This window comes from Panthera pardus, unplaced genomic scaffold (genome assembly GCF_024362965.1).
Source record: "Panthera pardus isolate Hobbes unplaced genomic scaffold, ASM2436296v1 HiC_scaffold_11, whole genome shotgun sequence".
Taxonomy (NCBI): domain Eukaryota; kingdom Metazoa; phylum Chordata; class Mammalia; order Carnivora; family Felidae; genus Panthera; species Panthera pardus.
This window is the reverse complement of record NW_026526666.1, coordinates 28415519-28443077: the sequence shown is the minus strand read 5'-3', so window position 1 is coordinate 28443077 and position 27559 is coordinate 28415519. Positions and strand designations below refer to the sequence as shown.

At 35.3% G+C, this 27559-nt stretch overlaps 1 protein-coding gene across 10 annotated transcripts in view; it reads right to left on the bottom strand.

Moving 5' to 3' along the window:
- The window catches only part of EVI5 (ecotropic viral integration site 5), a 241354-nt gene that overhangs the window by 105854 nt on the left and 107941 nt on the right, over positions 1-27559 (bottom strand). For 7 of the 10 annotated variants that reach the window (XM_019437920.2, XM_019437919.2, XM_019437921.2 and 4 more), the window contains 4 exons: positions 21260-21344; positions 11892-11945; positions 9991-10023; positions 9279-9425 (listed from right to left, as the gene is read on the bottom strand). In XM_019437920.2, coding sequence (XP_019293465.1) covers positions 9279-9425; positions 9991-10023; positions 11892-11945; positions 21260-21344 — 319 coding nt within the window. The remainder of the gene's footprint in view (positions 1-9278; positions 9426-9990; positions 10024-11891; positions 11946-21259; positions 21345-27559) is intronic. The other 3 variants (XM_019437922.2, XM_019437925.2, XM_019437926.2) reach the window with 3 other exon arrangements.

Genomic DNA, 27559 nt, shown 5'->3' with positions numbered 1-27559 from the left:
CACACTCCTCTGTTGTTAGGAGCACACGTGTTAGGAAACATACACTCCTAAACATATACAATCCTAATTAAGATTGTTAGGTCTTTGTGAACTGACCCTACTACTACCAGGCAATCTTTGTTCTAGGAACTATTCCTTGTTCTGAAGTCTACTTTATGTGATATTAATACAGACACTCCAGCTTTCTTCTGCTCAGTGTTTGCATGGTGCATTTTTTCATATTTTTATACTTTTCCCCCAATTGTATTTAGTATATTGTGTACAACAGTTATAGGCAAACCATCCTTAATCCTTCACTCTTGAAAATTCACTTGAGGGAGAGTCACCCTCATTAGCTATTATGCCATATACATTTCCAATTTCTGTCTCAATGCAACCACAACTCTCGATAAAAACAAGCCCAACCCCAGCCCTGAGGGAGCTCTAAATCTTCTCAGGCTCCTCACACAAGTTAGCTCACTTGCTTCTGGTCCTACCCTGACCTTAACGAATGGGTTCCAGCACTGGGATGTTATACATTCTCTCGAATTCCCACCTTTCTACTGCAACCATTCAAACTAAGTGTGTTATTTTCTTGAGACTTCTACCTTCATTTCCATAGTCTCTTTTTCTTCATAGAATTTATTGAGGCAAAATCCAAATAAGTATTTTAAAGTGAACAATTCAATGACATTTAAGACATTCAAAATGTTGTGCAACTACCAATTCTATCTAGTTCTAAAATACTTCCATCAGTCCAAGTAAAACCTCTTACCTATCAAGCAGTTTCTCACTCCTTTCCCACCCAAACCTTCTGGCAAATACCAATTTGCCTTCTATCTCTATGGATTTATCTAGTCTGGATAATTCATACAAATGGAATCATACAATATGTGATCTTTGTGTCTGGCTTCTTTCACTTAAGATTTTGGAGTTTCATCAACAGTATAGCATGTACAAGTATTATATTCCTTTTTGTGGCTGAACAATATTTCATTGTGTGCATATACCACAATTTGTTTATCCATTCAATGATAGACCTTTGGGCTATATCCGTTTTGTGAATAGTGTTGCTACAAATATGTGTACACATGATTGTTTTAAATAGCAGTTTTCCATTCTTTTGGGTATACACCTAGAAATTGAACTGTGGGTCACATGATAATTCTACGTTTAACTTTTTGAGGAACCACTAATTTCCACAGCAGCTGTTTCTCGATCTCCTTGCCAACATTTGTTATTTTCCGGCTTTTTATTATAGCTATCCTAGTGAGTGTGACACGGTATCTCATCATGATACTGATCTGCATTTCCCTAATGACTAATAATGATGTTGAGTGTCCTGTCATATACTTGTCCATTTGTATATCTTCTTTGGAGAAAGGTCTATTTAACTCCTTTTTTCATTAAAAAAATTTTTTATTGAGGCACAACTGACATATATTAGTTGTGTGAATGTAATGATTCACTATTTATGTTTTGAAATGATCACCATGCTAAGCCTAGTTAGTATCTGTCACCATATGGTTACACAATTTTTCTCGTGTTGAGAACTCTTAAGACCTACTCTCTTAGCTTTTAAATATCCAATAACTACGGTCACCATGATGTATATTAAATCCCCATGACTCAATTGTAACTGGGAATTTATAACTTTTGACTGCTCTTCATCTCATTTCACCTTCCCTCTCCCCACCTCTGACAACCACCAATCTGTTCTCTTTATCTATGAGTTGTTTTTTTTTAAGATTCCACCTATCAGTGAGACCACAAGGTTATTTGTCTATTGTTTGCTTCTTTTAGCATAATGTCCTCAAGGTTCATTCATGTTGTTGTAAATGTCAAGATTTCATTCTTTTTCTGTAGCTGAAAAATATTCCTGTTTATACACACACATACATACACTACTATCTTTATCCATTCATTTTTCAATAGACACTTCCATGTCTTGGTAACTGTAAATAATGTTGCAATCCTTTGCTCATTTTTAAATTGTGTTGTCTTTTTGTTGAGTTCTAAGAGTTCTTTATATATATTCTGGATGCTAAACTCTGATCAAATACATGATTTGCATGTATTTAAACCATTCTGTGTGTTGCCCTTCCGTTTTCTGGATAATGCCCTTTGATGCCCAAAAGGTTTTAATTTTGATGGAGTCGAATTTACATGTTTCCTTTTGTTGCCCATGCTTTTGGTATCCAAGAATCTCTTGCCAAATTGCAGGTTATGAAGATTTATCCATGTGTTCTAAGATTGTTACAGCTTTAAAATCATAGAAGAGTTATTTTAAAACTATAAAATTTCTATGAAGATCATTGATCATTTTGAGGTTTTTTTAAATTTTTTTTAACATTTATTTATTATTGAGAGACAGAGAGAGACAGAGCATGAGCAGGGGAGGGGCAGACAGAGAGGGAGACACAGAATCTGAAGCAGGCTCCAGGCTCCAAGCTGTCAGCACAAAGCCCGACACAGGGCTCGAACTCACAAACCGCAAGATCATGACCTGAGACAGAGTCGAACACTTAACCGACTGAGCCACCCAGGCGCCCCTTGAGTTTATTTTTATATATGGCATGTGGTAGGGGTGGATCCCAGTTCATCCTTTTTCATGAGGGTATACAGTTCTCCCAGCACGATTAGTCAAAGAGACTATTCTTTACTCATGGAATGGCCTTGGCACCCATGTCAAAAATCAACTGGCCATAGATATATGGGTTTATTTCTAGACTGTCAAAATTTCTATTCCATTGATCTATATGTCTATCTTCATGACAGTATCATATTGTTTTGAGTACTCTAGGATTGTGGTAAATTTTCAAATTGGGAAGTTTGAATCCTTCAACTCTTCTAAGACTATTTTCAATATTTAGGGCTCCTTGCCATTCCATGTGAATTTTAGGATTGCTTTCCCATTTCTGCAAAAGATTGTTAGAAATTTGATAGGATTGATTAGAACTGAATTTGTTTTTTTTGTTTTTTTTTTTGTTTTTTTTTTTTAATTTTTTTTAATGTTTATTTATTTTTGAGACAGAGAGAGACAGAGCATGAAAGGGGGAGGGTCAGAGAGAGGGAGACACAGAATCCGAAACAGGCTCCAGGCTCTGAGCTGTCAGCACAGAGCCCGACGCGGGGCTCGAACTCACGGACCGCAAGATCGTGACCTGAGCCGAAGTCGGCCGCTCAACCGACTGAGCCACCCAGGCACCCAGAACTGAATTTGTAGATCATATTGGGTAGTGTTGATATCTTAACACTATTAAGTCTTCCAATCCATAAACATGGGATGTCTTTCCATTTATTTATGTCTTCAGTTTCTTTCACCAATAGTTAAATAAACAAGGACTCACAGTTTTCAATGTGAGTTTTTCATCTTCTTTGTTAAATTTATTCCTCAGTACCACAATGAAATATCACCTCCAATTACTGGATGGCTATTACTAAAAAATAAGAAACCAAAAACAAAACAAAACAAAACAGAAAATAACAAGAGTTGGTGAGGATGTGGAGAAATTTATTAGAACCCTTGTACATTGCTGGTGGGAATGTAAAATGGTACAGCCATTGTGGATAATACTTTGGTGTTTGCTCAAAAAGTTAAGCATAGAATTACCATATGATCCAGGACCTCCACTTCTAGGTATATATGCCAAATGATTAAAAACAGGGATTCAAACAGATACTTGTATGTTAATGATCACAGCAGCATTGTTTATAATAGCCAAAAGGTCAAAAATCAAAATGACCATCAACAGACAAAACAAAATGCAGTATAAACATAAAATGGAGTATTATTCAGCCACAGTAAAAACTACCTAATTCTTACATATGCTACAACCGGGATGAACCCTGAAAACAGTCTGCTAAGTGAAATAAGCCAAACACAAAAGGATAATTATTGTATGATTCCACTTACGTAACATACCTAGAAGAGGTGAATCCATACAAGACAGAAAGTAGAATACAGTTTACCAGGGGAAGGAAAAGGGGGGAACTATTTTTTAATAGGTACAACGCTTCTGTTGGGATGATGAAAAAGTTCAAGAAATAAATGGCAGTTATTGTTCCAGAGCATTATAAATGTACTATTCACATAAATGGAAAATATTATGTTGCATCTATTTTATCACAAAGAAAATAATTGTCAAAAAGAAAAAAAAGTGAGGGAATATGCTAACTGAAAGAAGCCAGACACAAAAGCTTCATACCTTATGATTCCACTTATATGACATCCTAAAAAAGGCAAAACTACAGTGACAGCACAACAGTTGCTGGAGGTGGAGAGGTGAACTGCAAAGAGACATGAGGGAAATTTTGGGGGTGATAGAAATATTCTATATTTTGACTGTGGTGGTGGTTATACAACTAGATACATTTACCAAAATACATCAAATTATACAATTAAATTTGATGAATTTTATTGCATGTAAATTATACTTCAATAAAGTTCATTTAAAAAGTTAAAGAGAGGGGCGTGGGGGAGAGGGGAAAGTGGGTGATGGGCATTGAGGAGGGCACCTGTTGGGATGAACACTGGGTGTTGTATCGAAACACCTAATTGACAATAAATTATATATTAAAAAATAGTAAAAATAAATAAATAAATAAATAAATAAATAAATAAATAAATAAATAAAAGTTAAAGAGAGGGGTGCCTGGTTGGCTCAGTTGGTTAACCATCCAACTCTTGGTTTCAGCTCAGGCCATGATCTGATAGTTCTTGGGATCTAGCCCCATGTAGGGCTCCACACTGACAGCATGCAGCCCGCTTGGGATTCTCTCTCTGTCCCTCCCTGGCTCACACATGTGCATGATAAATAAATACACTTTAAAAAAAAAAAGTTAGACGAGACGGTCTAACCCTATGTAATCACTTTAGAGAAAAAAGAAATTGAGTCCTTGAATATCAAAGGTCACATAATTAGCATAAGAGGACTAGAATTCAGTCCCATAAATGAAATCCAAAGCTCTTTATATCAATAAAATGACACTATTGATAGTAGAGAGTGATGGTGGTAGATGATTATACTGATTTAATACCTCCTGCTAGAATAGAGATTTGAAACCTTTATTCCAAGTTTTGAAGAATTCATTAAGTTACATTGGAAGGCTGTGATCAAAACATGTGACAACAAATTTCACTTTCTTCCAGTAGTATACTCACTACTACTTTGCAAAGCAACTACTCCATTTGTCAAAATTCCAATGAGTAAGTTTTTCTATCCCTGGATCTTAAACACATTCTGCCCTCTGAAGCAGTATCAAAAACGGCTAATCACTTTTCCATAAGATAACCTCTCAAATACTTTTTTTTTAATGTTTATTTATTTTGAGAGACACAGATAAAGTGAGGAGGGCCAAGTGAGAGGGAGACAGAGAATCCCAAGAAGGCTCCACAGCTGTCAGTGCAGAGCCAGACACAGGGCTCAAACTCACAAACTGTGAGATCATGACCTGAGCTGGAACCAAGAGTCAGAGGCTTATACAACTGAGCCACCAGGTGCCCCAATACTTTTTTTTTTTAGTGTTTATTTATTTTTGAGAGTGAGCAAGCAGAGGAGGGGCAAAGAGAGAGGAGGAGAGAGGATCCAATGTGGGCTCTGTGCTGACTGCAGGAAACCCAATGCAGGGCTTGAACCCACAAACCATGAGATCATGACCTGAGCCAAAGTTGGATGCTCAATCAAGCCACCCAGGTGCCCCTGAGATACTTTCAAATGACTGTATCTATGATGTTCTTTTAAGTCTTCTTTAGTGCAGTCTAAAAATATCCCAAGCTGCCACAGTCTTTCCTACACTGGCCATAATACAATGTGTAGACATTTCACACAAGTCTCCGTATTCAAACTAGACACAACACTACAAATTTTCTGCAAGCTACTTAGAATTAAATTGGGTCATTATAGGGGTGCCTGGGTGGCTCAGTCGGTTGAGCAGCCGACTTCGGCTCAGGTCATGATTTTGCGGTCCGTGAGTTCGAGCCCCATGTCGGGCTCTGTGCTGACAGCTCAGAGCCTGGAGCCTGTTTCAGATTCTGTGTCTCCCTCTCTCTCTGGCCCTCCCCCGTTCATGCTCTGTCTCTGTCTCAAAAATAAATAAACGTAAAAAAAAAAAAAACATTAAAAAAAAATAAATTGGGTCATTATATTTCTAAGAAGACTACTTGGGATGGGGCAGGGGGTGGGTGGCAGATAAATCATATTACATTATTGGCTAATTCCCCATTTCCTGTCAATTAAAATTTCTAAGTCTTTTGTTATAGAAAGCCATCACTAAGACTTCTCTCTGAATTTTAAACTTAAGGGCAAGGCAATAGATTTCTGTGAAATACCCTTTTATTTTAGTTACTTATTCTGAATATACTTTAAATATTTTAGAATATTGATTGATTATACAACATATTGGCAACATTTCTGAAATATTTTATGTATAAAATTCTTAAACGTACCTTGTATATAAGGATTTAGGTAACATTAAAACACTTGGCTGGGGCGCCTGGGTAGCTCAGTTGGTTAAGTGTCCAACTCTTGGTTTTGGATCAGGTCATGATCTCTCATGGTTTTGTAAGTTCGAGCCCTGCATTGGGCTCTCCACGGGCAGTGAGGAGCCTGCTTGGGATTCTCTCTCACTCCCTCTCTGTCGGCCCCTTCCCACTCGCACAGTCTCTGTCTCTCTCAAAATAAATAAATAAACTTGAAAGAAAGAAAGAAAGAAAGAAAGAAAGAAAGAAAGAAAGAAAGAAAGAAAGAAAGAAAGAAAGAAAGAAAGAAAGAAAACAAGAAAGCAAGCAAGCAAGCATCAATTTAGGAGACAAAAACCTCTGACATCTCTTTGCTTTAACATGAATAACCTCTTGATATGGTTAATCACCTAGAAAACCACTTAAGTTTACTATTTTATCTAAACTTGGCTAGAAAGATAAGATGGGAGTGCCAAATAACTCTTTAATGTTTTTATTTATTTTGGGGGGGGGGGGGGGTGAGGAGCAGAGAGAGAGGGAGACAAAAGAATCCAAAGCAGACTGCAGGCTCCCAGCTGTCAGCTCAGCACTGGGCCTGACTCGCGCTTGAACTCATGAACCATGAGATCATGACCTGAGCTGAAGTTGGATGCTTAACCAACTGAGCCATGCAGGTGCCCTCAAATAACTTTTAAAACTGCACTTATGGAACAGTTTTTGTTTATTGCAGAAACAAAGTTAGTTTGTTATGACTTAAACATAGTAAATTCCCTTTTAGTGAATAAAAGTTATTTTTCTAATTGTTCACAAACCAGATGTCTGGGAATTTTTAATGAAGCATCATCAAGGTCATTGGTTGTCTTTTCAGGTATCTAGCCATTATTACTAAATGTTAAGAACTATATTTTACCTGCCTCAAAGCCTTTAGTGTATCTTACTTTCTAAAATCCTTTAAAGAATATTCTTATGATCATTTTGCAAAGTATTTTAATATCTAGGGATATGCATGCACTCCACTTTGAAGTTGGAAATTTAACCAAGGCTCTGTTTCTTTCACCTGTTTTGTGGATCACTGCTTTATGGGTCTTTTTTTTTTTGGGGGGGGGGGAGGGAGGGAGAGAGAGAAATTGAGAGAACAGGAGGGAGGGGCTGAAGTGAGAGAGAAAATCTTAACCAGGCTCCATGCTCAGTGCAGAGCCTGACTCGGGTCTCGATGCCATGACCCTGGGATCATGACCTGAGCTGAAATCGAGTCAGATACCCAACCAACTGAACAACCCAGGTGCTCTGTTTTACATTTTATTCCAGTCTAGAAGAATTACTGCCAAGTGAGAAAAAAATGGAAACAAAATCAAAATAGAGGCCTGCTTTCTACTTGTTATATTTTAGCTTCACAGTGAGAGTTGATTTTGTCCTTGAAACAACAAAAAGATTCTTTTGTTACATTTTCAAAAGCTTCAGTTCATTCTGACTATTTTTGCTTGCCCACTTTACTTCGGTATAAACCAAATTCTGATTTTTATGTCCTATAGGTCTCAATATTTGAAAACCTATGCAAAAAAACTAGTAATCCATGATTCTAATGTTTTAGGACTGTAGCTTATGCTAATTGCAAACATAATACTTACTATCTTTGCTTGAAACAAAATCACATTACACTAATAACTCAGTTCAATTTAATCCCCAAAAGGAACCTTCAATTCTGTTTTATCTATTTTTATGCTTTGATACTGACATTTCATACAAAGTCAGAACTATTTGAGTTCCCTACTTTTTAGTATCCTTTTATCATTTTTCTATTCATTTTTCTAAACCATCTTCATTAACATAACAGAAAAAATAATTTTATGTTATTATGGTTTTTTTCAACTGCCTATATCTTCTTTTTGCTTTTAAGTTTTCTGATATTTGTAGCCAGTTGATGATGGCATTTCTTAATTTTATTGAATAAAAGTAATGTCCAACTTTGAAGTCCTTCTATTTGCCTTCCAGACCCATATAGAGTTCTAAATTTAACACAACTTTTTCTGCCCATTCCTGTTACAATCCGACTCCTAAGAACAGAAAACTGAAACAAGAAATAGTATCTTTTCAAAAATAAACAGCTGGCTTTTCTTTTTAGCCCTCATCTCCTTAATACCATAGCAGTCTGAATTTGAGAATGGAAAATGATGTCTAAGTTGCAAAAGATACCTGAGAATAGCTGTACAATGAGTAGTTGTTCAGTATACCCTAAATTAGTTAACATATTTTTTTAATTCATTTTTTTTTTTTTTACTTTGAAATTTCTCTTCTCTTGAAAATATGTAAGCATATACCTTAACTCCTAATTTGAGGTCCTGATGTAGGAAGTTAAGGCTATAGTTTTTCACAAGACAGAAATCCCCACATTATCAAAACTTTAAATGAGATAATTACACATATTCTCCACGCTGGGTGATATTTCATCTGCACCATTAACAAGAACTAGGTGGAATTAAGATTCAAAACTTTCCTGTGGCAAAATACCAGTATGAAACAGATTTCTAAAAACTAAAAAGTAGGTATGACAAACATCATTTTCTGTGACTTAAAATATAATGTAAGAAATGAAAATATTACCTATTTCTAAAAAAACTGTGTAGACAGAAAAAGACGTTAGAATGAAGAGTCTCTAGACCACAATAAGACCCTTAAGTATTACAGAATATAAAAATGATTAAGAATTCAATTAAAGTAGAAAACAAAATTACTTAAAATAGGGGCACAGAAGTTGTGCTTAAAAAAAAAAAAAAAAATTTAAAGGGAAGGGGATGAGAAAGGTGAGAAAAGTGAGAAAAAGCACTACCAGACTCCTTACCCATTGTTGTTGGTGCTGGAGCTTCCTGATGGTATTTTCAGCTTGCTCCAGTTTAGCACTGGCCTCATCACTCTGCTGTTTGATGGTGGCCAACTCCCGTTTTATGAGGTAGTTTTCCTCAGCCTCCTGGGCTCTTGTCACTTGTCCCTTAGGACATAATTTGTGTGTGTGTAAAGCAATTTAGGACAGATTCAAGAAAGACTGCCTTTGTGAGGTTTAGTTATTTACTGTGACATGTTAAAAAAAAAAAAATCACCTCAAACAACCTAAGTAGAACAGCCTAAGTAATTATTAACCAGCAGCTCATTATCACTCCAGCAAATTTTGGGAAACTAAATAAGAAAATTCATCTGATAATCTTAAGAATAATTCTTTCAGTCAATAAAAATTCAATTCATGCAATATTACTGAGTTGCACATGCAGAACTAAAACTTTCAATGAATAGTAGTTAATTTCACAGAATCCACTGATTGCCATTTTGGAATAAATACTTTAAAATAAGGTTAGCTTTAAAACGTGCAAAAGGTATCTAATAAACCAAGATAATGCACCGTTATAAAAAATTAAGTTTATGCACATAATATACTGCCCCAAAAAATTATTGCTAGGAAAAATGCATGTAAAATTGCATGCATTAAAATGTGATTTTCTAGGTTTAGGGCTTCCCTTAGAAGTAAAGTTAGAGGAAATGCTAAACGAAAAAAACTATACCTGTATCAATCTATCTGCCAAGGAAGCACTTTCCTACAAAAGGAAAAATTCAGATAGAAATTTAAGAGAAAGAAATAAAATAAAGGTGCATAAAATTAGGAATAAGAAGAAACAAAGCATACCCAAATTCCATCTACTTTTCATTGTAATTAAAATGAACATATAGATTTGACATTAAAGCTATTTTTTACTGTGTGTGGTGTCATCCTTAATTCTTAAGAAAAATATATCAAAATGAGGACAGACCATAGAAAACTATATGCTTCTAGAAGACGAACACAAATACCAAGAAGTTTTTCATCATTTGAGACAAGCAAATAGCTTCTTTTAAAGCATACTTTTAAGTTCTATGTTTGGAATCAGCCATATTGTCAAACCACTTAGAAGAAAGGGAGAAGGAATTTGAGTACGCAATTCCACTTATAAAGTGTGACAGCAATTTGTACAACAGCAACTTCCAAAGAAGCAAAGCAAGGAAAATACGACAAATGAAATTAATGAGCTCAACTTAATAAATTCTAGCAAAAACTGAGAAAGTAAACATTTAGGTTATAGAATTTAACTGAAACCTAAGTATTTCTAGAATTCCAAGTGCTAAAGGACACACCTAGGCCATGTAAGCCGGTAGAAAGGTACTTAATTTTCTAAAGTAAAATCCAAACTTAATACTTTCCTATAGCACCTTTATCTTTCTGAAGGTTCAATGAAATAAAAATACTTTCTCTGTGAAAATATCTCACTCCAAAATAAAATACCACCTAGGAAAACATATTTTAGTATAAATTGAGTATTTAATGAAAAACATAGTATACAATTAAAATGGCTTAAAAACTAAATTAAGCTCAACCTTTCTGCAGAGTCACCAAAAAAATAGAATTATCCTCAAAACAACTCTAATAAGATGAATGAATACAGGAAAACTATTTTTTACTTAATATAATGTACTTGAAATTATTATACAACAAAAAGACACGTAATAAACATCCTATCCTTGTGTGTGGTGTTATTTAGTAAACCATCAGTGCCTTCCAACAAAAGACATATATCCAAACTATCCACATCTTCATGTTTTCTTTCTTGAATATCAATCTGTAGATTTTCAGAGAAGATTTTAAGATTCTGCAATATCATCTATAAATCTACTTACTCTCATCTTCCATTTAAAAAAAAAAAAAAAAAGCCCCGCCAAACACCAAAAGACTTTGTGAATTCAGCCTTTTCTTTTGACAAACCAAACCTCTTAGACTGTACCTTTATTACTTAATATAATACTTAAAATAATACTACAACAGACATTACATTAAAAGTACATTAAAAATAATGCAAAACTTTCCACATTTGCCTAGTTATTTTATATGAAACAGAGAGGAAGAAAGAGGTAAAAAGTAGTATCAAAATAAGTCTAAGAACCAAAAGTTTAAGCACAATTCCCCTGTGTTGAAAATCAACACCATGGTGAATTTTTATATGAGCAATCAGTCATTTTGGCTAAACTTCAAGTCATCCTAGGCATTAAAGGAATCACTGACACATTTAATATATGGCTAGAGTCAGGGCAACATTTGAAAGCCATTTTTAAAATGCTATTCAGAATGGATTCTCAATAGGCTACTTCTAAAGAACATACTTTTTTAGAGACTATATGTAAAGAAAATAAATGGTACCAATGTTACTCTAATAATAACCTCAGTTAAAACTTTAACCTTAAATCTCAAGGACTTGTAGTGATCAATTGTTATGAATAACAAGTTACTTAGTAAAGTAGTAAGGTAGGCAAGCTAAGCAGCCAATATCACAACTTTGTGGAGACATGTGATAGATTTCTTGAGCCATTATTTAAAATAAAAAATAATACTGTGCATACAACAGAAGCTTGCATACAAAAGTAGTTATTTACTTACTTTTTCTAACGTTTCAATGCGCTGTTTTAAAAGTCTATTTTCTGTGCGTAATCTCTGCAAAAAACAAAAGAGAAAAGAAAAAAGAAAGAGACAAACAAACAACAAAAGGTTTGCTTGCAAGCATTCCTGAGATTAAAAGATACCTAAATCATGTCCTTAAAACGTACCACCTTTTATAAATGGGAGAAGTCTAAGAAATGGTTACATTATCTGTCAAATTCTTACAAGTTCAGGGTAGGAAATACATGGCAAAGGAAATGACCACATTTATCACTCCAGCTGTTAATAAATTTTAAATATAAGCTACAATACATAACCCCTTTCTTAAAATACCTATTATGACTCATAGTCAACATTTTCTTATCTGTCTTAACATTCCCATTAGACAGAAAAGATCCCAACTCATTTAGCTCCTACAAAGACTATCTACACAAATAGTATTCAAATGTTTGGGAAATAACTAAGAAATCTGAAAAAGGCAGCTCACAGGATAAATACCAAATTATCAGTTTAGGACTAGACCAGCCTTCATTTATTCCTTGTATATGCCAAGTTGCAATATTTCTTACATTGTGAAAATATAAAGATTGAGTTGTTTTCCTCAAATTAATTACTTATGAGTTGTTTTGAATTTTAAAAACATGGGGGCACCTAGCTGGCTCAGTCAGTACAGCATGCAACTATGGATCTCAGGGTAGTGAGTTCAAGCTCCACATTGGGCATGGAGCCTACTTAAGAATAAAAATTTGAAAAAAAACAGCTTAAAAAATGAAAAGCTCTAATTACTGGCATTTCGTCACAGTTCAAACAGTAAAACCAAATTAAAAAAAACAAAAAAAACTTCACCTAACCACTGACTCCCAAAACCCTATCAAATTACTGCTATTAAGAATTAAAACTAAAAAACTCTACATTAAAAAAATTGTCTCCTTTTTACATATTCCACCAACATAATTTCATATGAATCCTGATATGTTATCCCTTCATTTTAGAATCCTTTATCTCTTTATTGTGCCATCATTATTTCACATTCCCCTTACCTTTTGTACAAATTTACTCCAGAACTCAATCCAGCCTTCTTCCAATCCTACCATCCTCTAAATTCCTGCTTTTAAAAAAAACCTCTTCTATTAACTCAAACTATTATTTTTCCAGTAAAGACTAAAATATAGTTTATATATAACCTATAAAGTCTCAGACCAAGGAAATAAAGATTCTATAAATTATTGTATCTTATTAAGTGGACCACAAACTGGAACATATAAATCTTAGAATTATTACAAAGATTTGCAAATTAGGGGGGCCTGGGTGGCTCAGTTGGTTAAGCATCCGACTTCAGCTCAGGTCATGATCTCACAGTTCGTGAGTTGGAGCCCTGCATCAGGCTCTGTGCTGACAGGTGACAGCCTGGAGCCTGCTTGGGATTCTGTGTCTCTGTTTCTCTCTGCTCCTCCCATGCTCATGCTCTCTCTCTCAAGAATAAACATTATACATTAAAAAATAATAATAAATTTTGCAAATTAGATTTTCTTGTTCTATCCACTAGAACACATTCAGATGATTTGAAATCACTGTTATTTTATGTGTGACTTCAGACTACAAAATAGCTTGAGGAGAAGGAAGTGTTTTTCATTTCTTGGCTATTCATATTATATTCAGCACAGTGGTTTAGACAAATAAGCAATTAATAGATATTTTAAAGTCTGAAAATCCAAAGAAATAAATGGCATTCTCAAAATGGTCTCAACATACTTCATCAAAAAAGTAAAATATTGTTTATCCTAGGACTTAGAAAATTAAGTTCAACCAGACAATTGATTGAATAAAGTTAATGTTACAATAGAAATAATGCTAAAGTATCACAAAATTTAGAACTAAAAACATTCACCTGGGTTCCCCCCATCCCCTTTAAATCTTCTGAAATTTTGCTATAAATAATAAGCTAAATTTATTTTTCTCCTAACATCTACCCAAATCATACCCAAATATCTGAAAATGACTTTTTAAATAAACCAATTCCTCATGTATGTGGCATTTATTTCATCATATATTGATAAATATAATAGGCTTTATCAGTATTAAAGACTATTTCAGGATTACCTATTAAGTTTTGAGTGTTTCTTTTTTGAACCAGTACCACAGTATTTTGGTAATTGTACCTTTGTAATCCCCTTTAACATCTGGTGGAGCTAATTTCTTCCATTCTTATATTTTATTTATCCTCCAAAAACCTTAACTACTAGTTTACTAAGTTAGTTAAGATAGTGTGTTTTGAAGTTAGGTAGGTTTAGGTTCAAATACTCCCTCCACCATTAACATTCAGCATCTTAGACTCTCCATTTACTCATCTAGAAACTTAGAGTAGGGGTGCCTGGATGGCTTAGTAGGTTAAAGGCCTGACTTCAGCTCAGGTCATGATCTCACAGTTCATGAGTTGGAGCCCCACATCAGGCTCTGTGCTGACAGCTGAGAGCCTGGAGCCTGCTTTGCATTCAGTGTCTCCCCCCTCTCTGCCCCTCCCCAGCTTGCACTCTGTCTCTCTCTCAAATATAAACATTTAAAAAAAAATTCAGAAACTTAGAGTAATAAAACATACAGTGATATGGAATGAAAAAATTTTTCCCATAAATGAGACAGCATAACACCAAAAACTTGATTAATGATAAGCATTGCTCATAATATTGTTGAAGTCAGGCACGGATACTATTTTTTAACTTTTGTCTATTGTTTAAAGTATTCTTTAGATTTTTTTAATGACTGGATTTGCTAATGAATATTTGATGGGGGAAATCATAACTTTATATAACATGGAGTTCTTTGTGTCTCTCCCCTGTACACAGCTTTTTTAAATGCCTTAATGCAAAGTTTTTCAGTGATGACGTATTTTTCATTTAGGTGGTTCTTACATATGCTTTTATTCTTATTTTAAGTGGAATTTCTTTTTCTAAGATATTTTTGAAATGTTTATTGCTGATATATAGGAAAGTAGACTAAAATCTATCACTTGACTGATTTCTAATTTTTGAGTATCTTTTTAACCATATTTCCCAGAGTGAATTAAGAATGTTTTCTAAACTTTAAAGTAAAAATCATAAAGAACAAGACTAATAGATGCATACACTTAAGAAAAAAGAGAGGGAGAGACATTTTTGCCCTACTAAGTTAGAAAAGAGAAAATGAGATGAAGATGGAGAGCCAGAATGAAACACCTAATGTAGCCACCAAGGTGTTAGTGGAATAGAAATTCACTGCCAAAAAGAAGATACCCCGGAAAAACCCTTTAAGAGATTTACTGAATGCATATCAAAAGTCTTAAAAATACTAATATCCTATAATTCAATAATTCTACTTTTTACAACTGGCTAAGAAAACATAAGGTGCCAGAAAACTTTATATGCAAACATTCAAACTATATGCACGCTTTTTAATACCGAAAAATGAAAAAAAACAAAAAACAAAAAACAAAATATACCAAAATGGGGGAATTTTACTTTGTAACAACTCAATTTATTTTTGCCAGCTTACTCATTTTATGAAATAACCTAAACTTAATAATCCTCCTCTTGGACAATTCACTGATCCTAAACTTTTCACTGTCCCCCACTCTGATGTGCTCTCTTCCCTCTTTACAAAGTTTAATTTCCAATCATCATAGATGATCCCTTGCCTTTATCCTCCCCTTTGCCCACTCTCCCTTAGGAGTTAGCACATTTGCCTGGTAAAAACTACTGAGTCAACATACTGACAACTCTGTGTCTGCACCTATGCTGGTAAATATGACTGAAGAAAAATAAAAACCATGACGTTTATTTAAATTAACCATCACTAAATTCAGTTGGACTCTTATTTATTTCCTTAGTCTGTTCCTTCTCTCACCCTCTCAGATCACTGTTGCCTACTTGGCACCTCTTTCTTCAAACCAGCAACCCTCCACCCCACTGTCACTCTCAGTTGATAATCTTATTTCTAATTTCACTAAAATAATTGAAGCAATAACAGAACTTTGCAAACTCCCACAACCACATCCTACATCTTACCTACATTTTTCCCATATATTTTAGATTCTCTCATTATTGTGGATTAACTATCCATGTTAGTAGACCAAATCTCCTACCTATGAGCTAAATCCTAAACCCTGATGACTCCAGCAATTACCCCTGAATTCGCCCACCATGAATTTTTCCTACTCGGTTATCACCATAAAAATGTGGTTATTTCTCCCATCTTAACAAAAAGTAAAGAAAAACCAAAATTTCCTCAATGTTGTGACCGTTGGGGCGCCTGGGTGGCTCGGTCGGTTAAGCGTCCGACTTCAGCTCAGGTCATGATCTCACAGTCCGGGAGTTCGGGCCCCGTGTCAGGCTCTGTGCTGACAGCTCAGAGCCTGGAGCCTGTTTCGGATTCTGTGTCTCCCTCTCTCTCTGCCCCTCCCTTGTTCATGCTCTGTCTCTGTCTCAAAAATAAATAAACATTTAAAAAAAAAATTTATAATAATTAAAAAAAAAAAATGTCGTGACCCTCTCTAAGCTCCTGTCCCATTTCTCTCTTCTTTACAGCAAATCCCTGAAAGGTATCGATACTCCCTATCTCCAATTTTTTCTTGTTTCATTCAAATTTTAGTTCTCACCACTTCTCTGCTCTTTTCCAGTTTATCTCCATGTTGATAAATTCATTTGTTTCTCCATTTTCAGCTCACAAGAATACTCCTTAGCACTGACACAGTAAAATCATTCTTTTTGAAACACTCTTTTCTCTTGGCTTTTAGGATACTATACCTCCCTAGTTTTCTCCAGCTTTGCTCTCATCTTTCCAACTTAAATGTTGGCTTACTCTCAGGCTCAGCTCTTGAACTCTCTTCTCTATTTCATTTATACTCATCCCCCAGGTAATCTCATCCACTCTCATGGCTTTTACTGTCATCATTCTGTCAATAACTGCAAAATTCATATTTTAAGTCTGTCCTCTCTTAAATTCAACTCTGAATATTCAAGGCTCTACTTGAATATCTCCTAGGCTTCTGATACTTAAAATATCTCAAATTGGGCTCCTGATATTCGTCCCCAAACCAGATCCTCCTGTAGATTTCTCCATCTCAGGTAGTGGAAACTCCATTTTTCTACATACTAAAGCCAAAATGCTCACTTCCTAACCCTCTCACACCTCCACAATCAACTTGTCAGCTAAACTTTAAAATCTATTCAGAAAACAATCACTTCTTACCAAGTCAGTACAAGCCACCATCGTCTCTTCCCAGCAGTACTTCATCAGCCTCTACTTAGTTTTCCTGTCCCCTGCAATCTACTCCCAACACAGCAGCCAGAGGGATCCAATGAAAACTTCAGTCAGATCTTCTCTTCCTCCACTAATACCCCAAATCGTTCTCCAAATTAAAAGCCAAAGTCTTCACATGTTCAACAACCTACACTATCTGCATTGCACAACATCTTACCTCCTGTCACTTTCCTCATCATGCATATTGTCCCATCCACCATGGTCTCCTTATTATTCCTCATGGGGTACAGTCCTGACCAGATTCTGCTCTCCTTCAAGATACCTATGTATCTAGCTCTCTCACTTCCTTCAGATCTTCATTCAAAAGTAATCTGGTCAACTTCTCTAAATTTTTAATCCAAAAACTACCATTTTATTCTCCCTTACCTGAGGGTTTTTTTTTTTTCCTCCATTTAACACTTATCATCATCTAAAATATTACATATTTTACTTTTTTGTTTATTGTCTGACTTCCATACTAGAATGCATGAGAAGAATGCACTAGAAGCTCCATGAGCACATAAATTAGTATATATCAGAAACACATATCTAGTGCCTGGAACACTGCTTGGACATGTAGTAGGCCCTGCAAGTATCTTTTAAATGGATGACTTCTTGAATAAATCCCTTTGGATATTATTACATAGCCATTAGTTTTTTAATGAAAAGTTTGTGATGCTACAGAAAACTGGGCATTCAAATCCTTCTTATATCACAATGCATTAAGACTCTTTTGGAAAGCAGCACAGTGCATACACTGAGGAATATATATGGGTCTTAGTAAAACATAAATCAGAATTCAAATCCTTGACTTTCACCATTTCCTAGCAATGTGATCACTAGCATATTTTTGAGCTTACTGAAGCTCAAAAAGATGAGTTAAGAACCCTCTCATGAGGTTATCAGAAGAGTAAAAGTAGATGATGCCTGTAAAGGACCCTTTACATATTAAGTGTTAAATAAACGTGTCATTACTAACACTTCACACTGACTGTTAAATATAATTCCTGGGTAATTCAGATAACATTTATTTTTTTATGCCAAGCAGTGAATACACAGTGTTTTTATATTATTCTCTGTTTTCCAGCATATCTAGAATACTTCATAATTTAACTTCTGGCTAAAAACCAGTCAGAATCTCTAACTCCTCCTATTTGTAGGGCTTAAAACTTTATGTTCCCAAAGCACAAAATTTAAATATGAATATTAGATTATTAGTTCATATGTCAGTCTTAAATAGAGTGGAGGAATAAAGGTTTTCTTTTTTAAAGATTTGTGAGGTACCCTAATATAAGCTAGAATTTTAATATTTCTTACCTCCTCCCCCTCAGGTGGAACATCAATAGATTGGAAGAAGATACTGATAAAGCTGTTTCTATTAACAAAAAATTTCACACAATAAAATGTAAGATTCTCCATATGAAACCATTATTAACAAAATCTTTCTATAATACTTCGAGAGGGGGTAGAAAATACTTAAAAGTTACATTTTCATCAGAGAGCTTCCAGATACAACTCTAATAATAAAAAGTCAACAACCCCAAGGTCTTAGAATTTAAAAAAAAAAAAAAAAAAAGGAAACCTTGGAAACCTTAACACATCAATGGCTGATTTTTTACTTCCGTATCAAAACATCAAATAATTTGATGATCATATACTATTTGCTTGTGTAAAAAACAGTGTAAGATTCTCTCGAAGGCTTTTGAGGAGGACCAAGGCAAGAAAGCACTAGTTTAAGAGAACTCATTTATTTGTACAAGGGACCTTAGGGGGAAGGGAAAAGGGAATGATTAAGTAAGTGGCACATCCCTTTGGAGAGAAAGGCTCAAATAATACATGGATAACTAACTGTAAATGAGATGGTCATCTGATTATGACTGAGATGAGTTGCCAGGTTCAAGTAAAACATCAGAGAGACTCAAGCTTATATAAAGTAAAACAAAAAGTAGAGTACAAAAATTATTGCGGCTTTGTCCTTTGGGGGGCAGGAGTGAAGAAAGAGATGAAAATGGTACAAGAGTAAGAAAAAAACAATATGGAAACAAAATTTTATAAAAGAACAAACTACCTGACATCAGCAGACTTTATTTATCCAATGTGTTGACTAACTTTTTGAACTTTTCATTTTCCCCCACCGAGATTCTTCTCTATAAATACTTATGCCATCTGTTTTTCCCTAAGACACATGGAGCTGGCATTCAAAAGTATTCTGTGAGGTATATATGAACTATAAAACTTCCCCGAAAACTCAAGTTTGAAAAAAAATTCAAATACAAGATAAACTGTGCTAAAGATCTTTCTGAAAAGGCCTCTTGGTATTACCACTATTCATGCGATTTAACTTTAGAAGAAATTTCTTTAAGAGCAAAGATGGTTCATAGATCTGTGATTTTTTTTTTTTTTTTTTTGCAATCACATAGCATGGTGAAATGAACAGGATGGCTTCCCATCCTCAGATTCTTGATTTGCAGTTCCGAATATTCGTGGTGTGCGATAACCCATACTCTCTCCCCACTCATCAGGATGACGTACTTTTCCACTTTCAGTAGGTTGAAGTGGAGGGTATGATTTAATATTACTCTTACTCATGGTACCTAAAAGAAAAGCAAATGGTAGAGCAGCAGTTGGGTGACAGAATTTTTTAAAAGGAGGGAAAAACATCCACACGGGTCTTTTCCTTCTCTCTCTCAAAAATGTAGAAGTATCTATTTCCAATTGACAGGGAATACTGATAGAAATGAAAATAAAACACCTAGAAAAAGGAGACAGATGAGAAAGAGGTCACAAAGAAAAATAGGAGCGGTTGTCCCCAAAGAGGCTTTTGAGTAGGACCATGGTCAAGAAAGAATGCCAATTTAATAGGGCCCATTCCCTTAATTGTAAAAAGGGCCTGTGGAATGTGAGTAATGAAGTGGTATTTTATAGCAAAGGTGAATTAAGACATGGCTAATTAAGTATAAGTAAGGTAATTAATCATCTAATGCCTTGCCAGGTCTAAATCAAAATTCAGACACATTAAGAGTTAAAAAAAGGGGCGCCTGGGTGGCGCAGTCGGTTAAGCGTCCGACTTCAGCCAGGTCACGATCTCGCGGTCCGTGAGTTCGAGCCCCGCGTCAGGCTCTGGGCTGATGGCTCGGAGCCTGGAGCCTGTTTCCGATTCTGTGTCTCCCTCTCTCTCTGCCCCTCCCCCGTTCATGCTCTGTCTCTCTCTGTCCCAAAAGTAAATAAAAAACGTTGAAAAAAAATTTAAAAAAAAAAAAAGAGTTAAAAAAAAAAAAAAAAGGTGGGGACACTCAAAACTTATTTTATTTGCATGTGCGTGTGTGTGTTAAGGGGGAGAATATAGACAGATAAGAAATTGGATCAGTAAGTCACTGAGTTCCTTCATTAACTCATGCTTCTTACTCATTATCCCCATCCTAAAATATCAGCATAAAGCCAATACAACTATCCTTAACTCCCAGCTCAAACAAAGCCAAAGATCCTCAGCTTAAGAATTTCTAGCCTAAAGGGGGTACAAATAAGAATTTTAAGGTATATACAGGATTATATATCCCTTAAGTTGGCAATCTACCTATTTCTGTGGAGAGTTCAAAAGTATAACCTTGGCTTACGGATGAGAAATTTCAATTAGCCCAAGTTTCCCGCAGCTCTAAGGCAGCCATAATTAGTTCTGGTGCAACGAGTTTGATCTACCTTAGTCTACACTGCTGTTAATCTATGCATGTTATGGAATAACTTCTCTGCAATTTTTTAAAATATGCTTAAATGGAGTGATCGTTATCTTCCCCACAGAAGTATTTTCTCCTGGTGGCCCATCAACAAATCTGGAAATAAAGCTGCTCTCACACTAGAATGAAAACCCCTTGTTACATTATTCTGGTTTTTGAAAGGTTCATTTTTAACTATAATCTAGTGGGATGGTAAATCAATTTACCAGTAAGTCAATATAAACATTATTGCTAAATTTGCTACAGAAAATAAATATACCAAATATATCAACATAATATATATATATATATATATATATATATATATACATACACACACACACATACATATAAAACAACTGACTTCAATAAATTTATGTTTCGTACTTTTAAAAGTCCTGAGATGCTTACTTTAATTTCAACTTGCTCTTCCATTTCTTTAGTTTTTATTGTAGTATATTCCTTTTCAAGCCTATGAAGGAAAAAAAACAAATAAAGGTATGTTTTCACTCCCATATAGTTACTAAATTAAAAGGTTTTAAACCACATACTAACACAAAATATAACTCACTAGGTTCTCCCAACTTGTAACTTGATACACTTCATTTTAGAAAAATCATCTGAATAGTTACATGGATTCCTACCAAAAAAGTTACTTTACAAATAACAAAAAATGAGACCCACACAAAAATGAACTTTAGAAAGTGATATATACAATGCACCAAAGAAGTGAGTTTACAGATTATATTCTAAACTGAACAATCCTAAACTTATTAAAAGAACTGTCAGTCTTCCTCAAATTAAAATATACTGGTAGAGTTCAATTGGAATTTAACCAAAACAAGTACAAAAAGTGACTGTAAAAAACTTATAATGGGGAAAACGAACAACTCTTCTTAACAAAAGGATTCGTAAACATATAAAGAATGAGGTGAATATAAAAATCACCACTAGAATTTCACAGCAACCCTCACAGGCAAGAAAAATCAATGGACACTAAAATTAGTGGGTAAAAGTTCAAGCATAGACTCGAAGTATCTCTCTCAGAATATTTAGAAATGACAAGGGGAAAAACAGTAAATTTGTAGTATAGTATCCTAGTAGACAGCACCTAAACTAACTGATTAAGGTTAACCCCACCAATGATACATACTGACATCTTGCACCCTGTTAAGATGTATCAAGAACAGTACCTCACCTCTATGATATCCTTCCAAAGAATGCATATCCTCAATCTAATCAAGAGAAACCATCAAACAAACCAAAACCAACAAACCACTGAACACCTCACTTCAGAAGTATCAAGGTCATGAGGGGCACCTGGGTGGATCAGCCAGTTAAGTGTCCAAAATAAGCTCAGGTCATGATCTCACAGTTCGTGAGTTCAAGCCCCATGTCAGACTCTGTGCTGATAGCTCAGAGCCTGGAACTTGCTTCGGATTCTGTGTCCCTCTCTCTCTGCCCCTCCCCTGCTTGTGCTGTTTCTCTCTCAAAAACAAAACATTTGGGGCACCTAGGTGGCTGGGTTGGTTAAGTATCCAACTTCGGCTCAGGTCATAATCTCATGGTCCATGAGGTCGACCCCACAATGGGCTCTGTGCTAACACCTCAGAGCTTGGAGCCTGCTTCAGATTCTGTATCTCCCTCTCTGTCTGCCCCTCTCCCATTTGCACTCTCTCTCTCTCAAAAATAAACATTAAAAAAAAAAATGTTTTTAAGTATCAAAGTCACAAAAGATAAAGACTGAAGAAGTATCACTAATTGTAGGAGAGTAAGAAAAAACAAACACTAGAACAAACAATCCTAAAATTTTTATAGAACCACAAAAGACCCCGAATAGCCAACACAATCAGAAAAAAGAAAACCAAAGCTGGAGGCATCACAATCCCAGACTTCAAGCTGTATTACAAAGCTGTAATCATCAAGACAGTACGGTACTGGCACAAGAACAGACACTCAGATCAATGGAACAGAACAGAGAACCCAGAAATGGACCCACAAACATATGGCCAACTAATCTTGGACAAAGCAGGAAAGAATATCCAATGGAATAAAGACAGTCTCTTCAGCAAGCTGTGATGGGAAAACTGGACAGTGACATGTAGAAGTTTGAAACTGGACCACTTTCTTACACCATACACAAAAATAAACTCAAAATGGATGAAAGACCTAATAATGTAAGACAGGAAGCCATCAAAATCCTTGAGGAGAAAGCAGGCAAAAACCTCTTTGACCACAGCAACAGCAACTTCTTACTCAACACATCTCCAGAGGCAAGGGAAACAAAAGCAAAAATTAACTACTTGGACCTCATCAAAATAAAAAGCTTCTGCACAGCGAAGGAAACTATCAGCAGAACTAAAAGGCAACTGACAGAATGGGAGAAGATATCTGCAAACGACATATCAGATAAAGGGTTAGTATCCAAAATCTATAAATAACTTATTAAACTCAACACCAAAAAAAGCAAAGAATCCAGTGAAATGGGCAGAAGACATGAATAGACACTTCTACAAAGAAGACATCCAGATGGCCAACCAACATGAAAAAATGCTCAACTTCACTCATCATCCGGGATATACAAAGCAAAACCACAAGGAGATACCACCTTACACCTGTCAGAATGGCTAACATTAACAACTGAGGCAACAACAGATCTTGGCGAGGATGTGGATAAAGAGGATCTCTTTTGCACTGCTGGTGGGAATGCAAACTGATGCGGCCACTCTGGAAAAGTCTGGAGGTTCCTCAAAAAACTAAAACTAGAACTACCTTACGACACAGCAATTGTATTTATCCACGGGATACAGGTGTGCTGTCTCAAAGGGACACATGCACCCCAATGTTTAAAGCAACACTATCAACAATAGCCAAAGTATGGAAAGAGCCCAAATGTCCATCGAAGGATGAATGGATAAAGAAGATGTGGTATATGTATACAATGGAGTATTACTCGGCAGTTAAAAAGAATGAAATCTTGCCATTTGCAACTACATGGATGGAACTGGAGAGTATTATGCTAAGTGAAATTAGAGAAAGACAAATATCATGACTTCACTCATATGAGGACTTTACGATACAAAACAGATGAACATATGGGAAGGGAAGCAAAAATCATATAAAAACAGGGAGGGGGACAAAACTTAACAGACTCTTAAATATAGCAAACAGAGGGTTGCTGGAGGGGTTGTGGGAGGACAAATGGGCTAAGTGGGGAAGGAGCATTAAGGAATCTACTCCTGAAATCATATTGCACCATATGCTAACTAACTTGGATGTAAATTTAAAAATTATTAACTAAAAAAAAAAAGAAAAATAACAAGCAAATGCAGTGTACTATTTTTGCAGCTCTGCTCTAAGTGTAAAATTATCTTTACAAGATGTATAGGCCATACAAAAATTACTCCAAGTTACTCTTAGGTCTTACTGTGGACCAAAAATGTTAATAACAAATTTAACCACTAGGCGCTGAGTGGCTCAGGTGGTTGAGAATCCTACTCTTACTTTCAGCCAAGGTCATGATCTCATGGTTTGTGAGTCTGAGCCCTACATTGAGCTCTGCATGGACACTGCAGAGCCTGCTTAGAATTCTCTCTTGGCCTCTACCCTCCTCACATTCTCTCTCTCAAAATAAACAAATAAACTTAAAAAAAAATTTTTTTAATAAAAAAATAAAAAGTAACAAGTATAACTACTCCTAATACTAACAAGACCAGGCCCCCAAAAACTTATAACTGCTGTCAAAAATCAAATTCTCCCTCAAAGAATAAAAATCTATTATTTACTATAAAGTCTCAATTAACTGATAACTTTTTTTTTACTGTGATAAAATACACATAGCAAAATTTATCATCTTAACCATTTTTAATATACAGTTCAGTGATATTTAATACATTTATAATGTGCAACCAACACCACCATCATGTCCGTAGTTCTTTTTTTTTCATCTTATGAAACTGAAACTCTATACCCTTGAAACAATAAAATCCCATTCCTCCCTCTCACTAGGTCCTGGCAAAACCATTTTACATTCTGTCTCTATAAATTTGAAAACAGTAAGTATATCATATAAATGGAATCACACAGTATTTGTCCTATTGTGACTAGCTTATTTTACCTAGCATAATGTCCCCAAGTTTCATCTATATTATACCTGTGTTGAGAAACTTTTTATGTGCTTATTGATCATTTGTATTTCTTCTTTGGAGAAATGCCTACTCAAGACTTTTGCCAATTTTGAATCCAGTTGTTTTTTGCTTCTGAGGTTTAGGGGTTCTCTATACATTGTCGATATTAGTCGCTCATCAGACACATGATTTGCAAATATCTTCTCTCATTCTGTAGGTTGCCTTGTTAGTCTAGTGAGAGTGTCTTGGGATGTGCAAAATGTTTTAGTTTTCTCAAAGGTCAATTGTTTATCTTTTCTTTTGTTGCCCGAGACTTTGCTGTCAAATCCAAGAAGTCATTGTCAAATGTAATTCTAAGCTTTTGTCCAATGTTTTCATCTAAGAGTTTTATAGTTTCAATTCTTACATTTAAATCTTTGATCCATTTTGACTTTTTAAATTTTTTTAAATGTTTATTTATCTTTGAGAAAGAGGGAGAGACAGAACGCAAACAGGGTAGGGGAACAGAGAGGGAGACATGAATCCAAAGCAGGCTCTAGGTTCAGCGCTGTCAGCACACAGCCCAACACAGGGTTCAAACTCACAAACTGCAAAATCACAACCCAAGCAAAAGTCGGATGCTTAACCAACTGAGCTTAACCCAGGCACCACAATCCATTTTGACATATTTTGTGTATGTTGTTAAATAAGGGTCCAACTTTATTCTTTTGCATGTGGATATCCAGTTTTCCCAGTATCATTTGCTGAAGACACAGTCCTTTCCCTAGGGAATGGTTTTAGCACCTTTGTCAAAAATCATTTGATCATATATGTGAGGGGCTATTTCTTGGAGCTCTTTGGTCTATACATCTGTCTTTATTTCAGTACCCTGTTTTGATTATGATAGCTTGGTAGTAAGCTTGGAAATCAGGAAGCATGAGCCCTCAAGCTTTGTAGTCCTTTTTAAGATGGTTTTAGCTATTTGGGTTCTTTCAGTTTATTTATGAATTTTATGATGGAGTTTTCTATTTCTGCAAAAATATCGTTGGGATTTTGAGAGGGACTGCACTGACTCTGTAGGTCACGTTGGGTAATACTGATGTGTTAACAATATTAAGTCTTCTAATCAATGAACATAGAATATGCTTCCATTTATTTATGTTCTCTTTCAGAAACATTCTGCTAGTTTTCATTGTACACGTCTTTCACTTCCTTGGTTAATTCTTAAATATTTTAGTCTTGGGAAAAAAAGAAAAGAGGGAAACAAACCACAAAAGACTCTTAATGATAGAGAACAAACTCGGGGTTGACAGAGGGAGGTGCATGGGAGATGTGCTAGATGGGTGATGGGTACTAAGGAAGGCATTTGTGATCAGCTCTGGGTGTTGTATCTGAGTGATGAATTACTGAATTCTACTCCTGAAACCATAATTGCACTGAATGTTAACTAAAATATAAATTTCTTTAAAAAGGGTGAAAGAAATATTTTATGATTTTTGATGCTATTGCAAATGGAATAATTTTCTTAATTTCCTTCTAAGTTGTTCACTGCTAATGTACAGAAATGCAACTAATTTTGTTTACTGCTAGTTAGTTGCATTTGTTTATCAGCTCTGGGTTTTTTTGTTTTGGTAGAAGAGTTTTTCTATATATAAGATCATGTTGTCTGTCAACAGATAATTTTACTTTTTCCTTTCCAATTTGGATGACTATTTCTTTTCCCCTTTATTTCTTCTGCTACTTCCAATACTATGTTTAACAGAAATTGCAGTATCAAGGATCCTTGCCTTGTTCTTGATCTTAGGAGAAAAACTTCTAGTCTTTCACCACTGAGTATGATGTTTGCTGTGGGTTTTTCATATATGGGAATGGCTTTTATTTTGTTGAGGTAGTTGCCTTGTATTCCTACTCTGTTATGTGTTTCTATCATGGTAGGATGTTGAGTTTTGTCAAAAACTACACTGATAAATTTTTGTACGTTGAACTATCCTTGCATTCCAGGAATAAAACCCATGTGACAGTGGTGTATAGTCCTTTTAGTATGTTGCTGAATTTGGTTTATTCAGTATTTTGTTGAGGACTTTTACATCAATGTTTACAAGGAATATTTACCCATAGTTTTCTTTTCATGTAGTACCTTTATCTGGTTTTGTTATCAGGGTAATGCTGACCTCATAAAATGAGTTAGGAGGTATTCCCTCCTATTTTTTGAAAAAGTTTGAAAATATGTTAGTCCTTCTTTAAATGTGTAGTAGGGGCGCCTGTGTGGCTCAGTCAGTTAAGCGTCCAATTTCAACTCAGGTCATGATCTTGCAGTTCGTGGGTTCAAGCCCCATGTTGGGCTCTGTGCTGACAGCTCATAGCCTGGAGCCTGCTTTGGATTCATGTCTACCTCTCTCTCTGCTCCTCCCCCACTGTGCTCTGTCTCTCCCTCAAAAGTAAAATAACGTTTAAAAAAAAAAAAAAAAAAACGTGTAGTAGAATTCACCAGTTAAGCCAACAGGGTTTTCTTGTCCAAAGACTTTTGATTGCTGATTCAATTACCTTACTAGTTATATATAGATCTACTCAGATTTTCCAT